Here is a 5000-nt window from a genome sequence, read left to right on the forward strand (position 1 = left end):
TCTAAGAGCTTTGAGCGACCATGAATATGAACTTAAACATACTAACTGGACTTGGTCACCGTCTGTAGTACACTTGAGTATAAAAGATAGTTACTACAAGTGGTAACTAAATACATTTTAAATACAGAAATATTTTAAAAGTGCAGTTCATATTCCTGATGTCCCAGTATATCATGAAGTTTATTTTAAGAAGTACTAATGAGTGATTTCTGGTATATTAAGTACACCGATCACTTTAATATATCACTGTTTCTCAGTGTTTTTAATGGATGGATGAGTTTGGGTTGGGGTTTATTTGAAGCAGAACACCTTTGGGATGAACCTGGTCTTCACGGCCTGACCTCACATATTCTTCTGGACGAATAAACAAAAAGAAAACCACTCAAAATCTCGTGGAAAGGCAGAAGAGGGAGCTGTCGCCACAGAAAAGGCGGGATCGTGTCCAGGGTGGCAGGCCTACAACGCTTTCGTGTTCCACTCAAAAAACAACTTCGTAACCAGACGAGAGTCGCCGAGTCGTGTCAGAATATCAGTTTACGTGTGAAGTCTTCGCATCGAAATCATTTAACACGTCCGTGTTTTTCGGAGCGCTTTCTCGCGGAGCACCGCGTGTCCTCTCCGACTACCCGTACCATGTGTGTCGTGTTTTGTGTTGACACTGTATAAGGTCTGTTTTTGACACGAAAGCGGATCGGGCAGCGCAGATAACCGTCTCTTTACGTGATTATTATACTACGTTATTGAGTACATCTCCGACGACGACCAGCAGCCCGTGTAGGTCTTCTGGACATGATCAGCCGCCGCCTCCTGTTCTCTGGAGCACTAACGCGCTCGGCTCTTGTGTTTAAAGCAGACGTGCCCTCGGAAGTGGTCAAGTGTGCTCAGGCGAGGCTGCGTGTCAGATCTCAGAGCTGCGTGAAGCTCTCAAACATGGACGAGGTCAACAATAACTCCGTGTCCACACAGAAGGACACTACCAAGGGTGAGACATGCACACTACTGCACGCGCGTCCTGCGCTTTGCCTCAAGATTCCACTAAACCAACAGATCATTAGATTTTTTTTAACTTTATATACTGTGGCCACAAATAGTATTTCGACACTATAAATTAGTTTTCTTCAGAGGTCTCAGTGTGTACGATTCAGCCAGGTTTTGGCCATTTTTACTGATTGTAGTTCCTAACTGAGACTAAATGAAACTCAGTTATATATTATAGAGGATGGTTGTGGCGGCAAAAACAATATTTATCAACTTTCTCATACAGGGGAAAGTAGAAAAAACTCACCACGCTTTCCAAACAATCCAACCGAGGAGCACGGCCCCCAAAAAAATCTCCCAAAAACCACATGCAAGACAATAGTTAGTTTTTTCCTGGAAACCTTTATCTCGCATGTGATTTTTAGTGGCCGAAGCATGAACAGAAATTGTAAGTGCAACTCAAAGAAAACACCAGCCGGGCTAAATACGCGAGCATTTGCATTCTGGAAAACGGTTTTGTGCTGTGCGTGCAAAATAAACCCATCGCAACTCAACAGGTATTCAGAAACCAAGCATGCAGGCCTCAGCGCTACAGCATTTGATGCATTTGGTTCGAGTCTGATGACTGACGTAAAGCCTGCAGCAGCAGCTTGTTATCTATAGGCAGCGTGCAAACATCTACAAGTCTGAAGGTCATTTATCACAACGCACCAGCAGCAGTTACTCTCCTGCCCTTATTTACACTCTTTCTTTTCTTTGTAGAAGTCAAAAAAGCCAAGAGACAGCCCAAGAAAGTGTCAGGCAGGAAGAAGAAGAAGAAGCAGAAGGAGGCAGAAAGCGCCTGCAGCCTGATGGCCGAGCTTCCCTTCGCGGGCGCCGAGGTCTGGACGGAGCTGGGCTGTGAGTGCACGCTTTCTCCGAGAACAACAGCAGAGCTCACTTACCTTTTAAAGCGGCGGTGTGAAGCGGCTCCTGCAGGCTCGTCTCATCTTCCGGGCGGAGGAATCATTGTATGGAGCGCCTCTGAGCCGAGGGACGATGTGTGCTTGGCAAGCGATGCGTGGATCGTCCTAGTACCGCAGCTGCTCCTGCATTCAAATGTCCCAGCTGGCTACATGCTATGAATAAAACATTTGTTGGGCGCTTTGGCGTTTCCTCTGTGCGGCGGAGTTGAGAAATGCTTCTTCACGTTTGTCAATGCTCGCTTCTCAATGGCGCTCACATTCTTAGACTTACAGCCTGGCTAGTGAACGTGCTACTGTTCCTGATGCTAATGTTTTCTCTACAAGTGATAATGTCAGCATCAGAGTTCAGATGAGCAGCTGAATAGCAGCGTAATTGTGAGTGAACTGAACCCTATGATCATGACTTGAGATGAAGTTTGAGAGTCTCTGCAAAGAGTCACACGAATCACTAATTCACTGACAGTAGCATTTTTTCAAACTGTGGCTCGTTTCCACAGTTATTAAAACTGGCAGTGTTTTTAAGTTTTTTTTATGCATTTATGACAACATACATTTTATATTGCATTGGCGTTAAATGACAGAACACTAGTCGGTGTATCTAATGCAGCAGCTGAGGAAGTCACAGCAGAACCTGGACCACAATTTTGAGATTTATACATCATAAATGATCTTTCCACTGGTTTCCACTGGACAGAAATATTGAGAAAATGATGCAGATGACTGCTTTTGTGCTCCAGGGTCACCTGTTTTTCTTCTCTAACAAATGTTTTCCATCCTTTGGAAAGTCATAGAAACACTATCGCGCATTTTGTCTATTGCTTTTGTAGCAAATTGAAATGCAAAGAGTAGTTTACCAGCACTGATGACTTACTGGAACTGTGACAAGAGTCCATAAGATTAGTCACCTAGAATTAATGCACAGTTCTGTTATAGGATGTCTGTTTATCTGCAGCTCTCAGAAGATGGACTCTGAAGGCTGAATGCTTGTTTGTGTGTTTCAGTCTCGAGTGCGGAATCGAGCACAAAGAAGAAGCGTAAGAGAGGAGACAGCGGACGAGTGGAGAGCGAGGAAGATGGAGATAAGAAGAAGAAGAAGGAGGCAGCTCGCCCAAACTACTTTGTCTCTGTGCCTATCACAAACCCAGAGGTACGAGGAACCTTTCATTTAAAAGTCTGTCAAAGTGATTTTGTTCTCTTTTTGGGATAAACCGGAAAGCCGCTTACAGAACCTAAGCTTCTAGAGGCACGTAATTCTGAAATAAAGACTTTAGGTAAAGGTGTGCAAAGCCAGTTGTGGTTTTGTAGACAAACGTCAATCCCTTGAATTTAATGCAAGCAGCTCTTGGTAATCAGTGCAAATGAATAAACAGAGGTGTGACACGCGTTTTTTTCGGATCATTAAAGATTAACCTTGCTGCCACGTTCTAGATTAATTACAAAGGTTTGATTGAACCGACTGCAAGACCATTACAATAGTCCAGCCTGGAAGAAGAAGAGCTTGAACGAGGAGGAGACTCATGTTCTGAAAGAAAGGACCTGATCTTCTTGATTTTGAATGAAGCAAATCTGGATCATCAATCAAACTACGGTTTCTAGCTGTTTGGAGGAGTTATGGTTGATGCACTTGCTGGACGGTGAAATTGTGAAAAATCAATGATTTGATGGAAACACAAGCTTTTCTGTTTTGACAAGGCTGAGTTAAAGACTATGGTCAAGCAAGAAAAGTTAGACAAGCTGAGCAGCTATCTTCAGATCATCGGGATAGAATGAGAGGTAGAGTTGAGTGTCATCAGCAAAGCAGTTATATGTAAAGTCCTGCATCTGAATGACAGAGCCTAGAGATGCCATGTAGACAGAGAAGAGAAGCGGTCCAAGAACCGAGCCCTGAGGAACCCCAGTGGTTAGATGTAGCTACTTGGACACCTCACCTCTCCAAGATACCTATAACAAATCAAATAATACAGTGTTTTCTGGGAGTTTATCAGTACAGATAATTAGATGATATTTAGCTGATTGTTTTTGTGCTGGATCCTTGGCTGGTGTAGACATTGACTTGATTTCCTGGGTGATCTGACTTTCATAAGGACCGTTTTCTCTAGACCAATTAGAGGCATGCATCCTCTTTTATGTGAAGTTCTACAATATAATAAAACAATTTAGTTATAATAAGACACTATTAAGCTGTTACTAATGGATGAAATTAGTATATACAACAGCTTTGCGCTGCAGAAAGGGACACGCAAGATTCATCTGAAGCGGCATTTAGAGGCGTTTACAATTGCTTAAAGAACGCTGTGCGATTAATGTTTTAAAAAATAGTCTTTTGAATATTGAAATATGGAGATGATGAGCCCCCAAGAATGCAATGCAGTGGCTTTCTATTTAAGAATGGATCACTGAATCATTAATTTGTTTAAAATCACTGATTCATTCAGTAGTGAATCACCAGTGTGTGACACTCAACGCTTCTGCTGTGGCTTTGCATGGAACTACTTTCATTGGTGAAATGGAGCGAAAACAAACAATATTGTGTAAAATATAATTGAATGGTTGTATAAAAGCATTTTAACGTATGCGGTTTGCAGATATTTACGAAATATAGCAAGGGACTGCAGAGATCATCAAACCTGAAGTGACACTTATCTTTAAGAACAAAAGAGAAGGGAAGCTTTACTGCTTCAGCGGTGGGCTGCGTCGTGAGCCGTGAGCCGTGAGCGGAGAAGCACGTCTCTGGAGTGTGTTTTTGTGTGCTTCAGATCAAGCGGGCGGTGGAGGACGTGCAGAAGCTGCTGCTGGAGAAGGACTGTCGTCTGTCCAGAGCTCTCATACCTGTGGGCACTCTCCACATCACTCTGCTGGTGACTCACCTGAGCACACAGGAGCAGCTGGACCTGTGAGAACACACACACACACACACACACTAACACACACACTCTCACTCACACACACAGACACACACACTCACACACACGCTCACACACACACACACACACACTCACACACACACACACAGACACACACACTCACACACACACACACACACACACACATTCACAC

The 5000-nt window shown here is 43.5% G+C and overlaps 1 protein-coding gene across 5 annotated transcripts in view; it reads left to right on the plus strand.

Annotated features, from left to right (window-relative positions):
* Window positions 1-5000, plus strand: part of LOC122324501 (A-kinase anchor protein 7-like) — a 29154-nt gene that overhangs the window by 87 nt on the left and 24067 nt on the right. The window contains exons 1-5 of one of the 5 annotated variants that reach the window (XM_043218976.1): window positions 33-774; window positions 851-982; window positions 1741-1878; window positions 2945-3090; window positions 4700-4836. In XM_043218976.1, the coding sequence (XP_043074911.1) occupies window positions 931-982; window positions 1741-1878; window positions 2945-3090; window positions 4700-4836 (473 nt within the window). In that variant the 5' untranslated portion in view covers window positions 33-774; window positions 851-930. Of the gene's footprint in view, window positions 983-1740; window positions 1879-2944; window positions 3091-4699; window positions 4837-5000 lie in introns of all 5 variants that reach the window. The other 4 variants (XM_043218975.1, XM_043218974.1, XM_043218971.1 and 1 more) reach the window with 4 other exon arrangements.

This window comes from Puntigrus tetrazona, chromosome 20 (assembly GCF_018831695.1).
Source record: "Puntigrus tetrazona isolate hp1 chromosome 20, ASM1883169v1, whole genome shotgun sequence".
In the NCBI taxonomy this organism is placed as follows: Eukaryota; Metazoa; Chordata; class Actinopteri; order Cypriniformes; family Cyprinidae; genus Puntigrus; species Puntigrus tetrazona.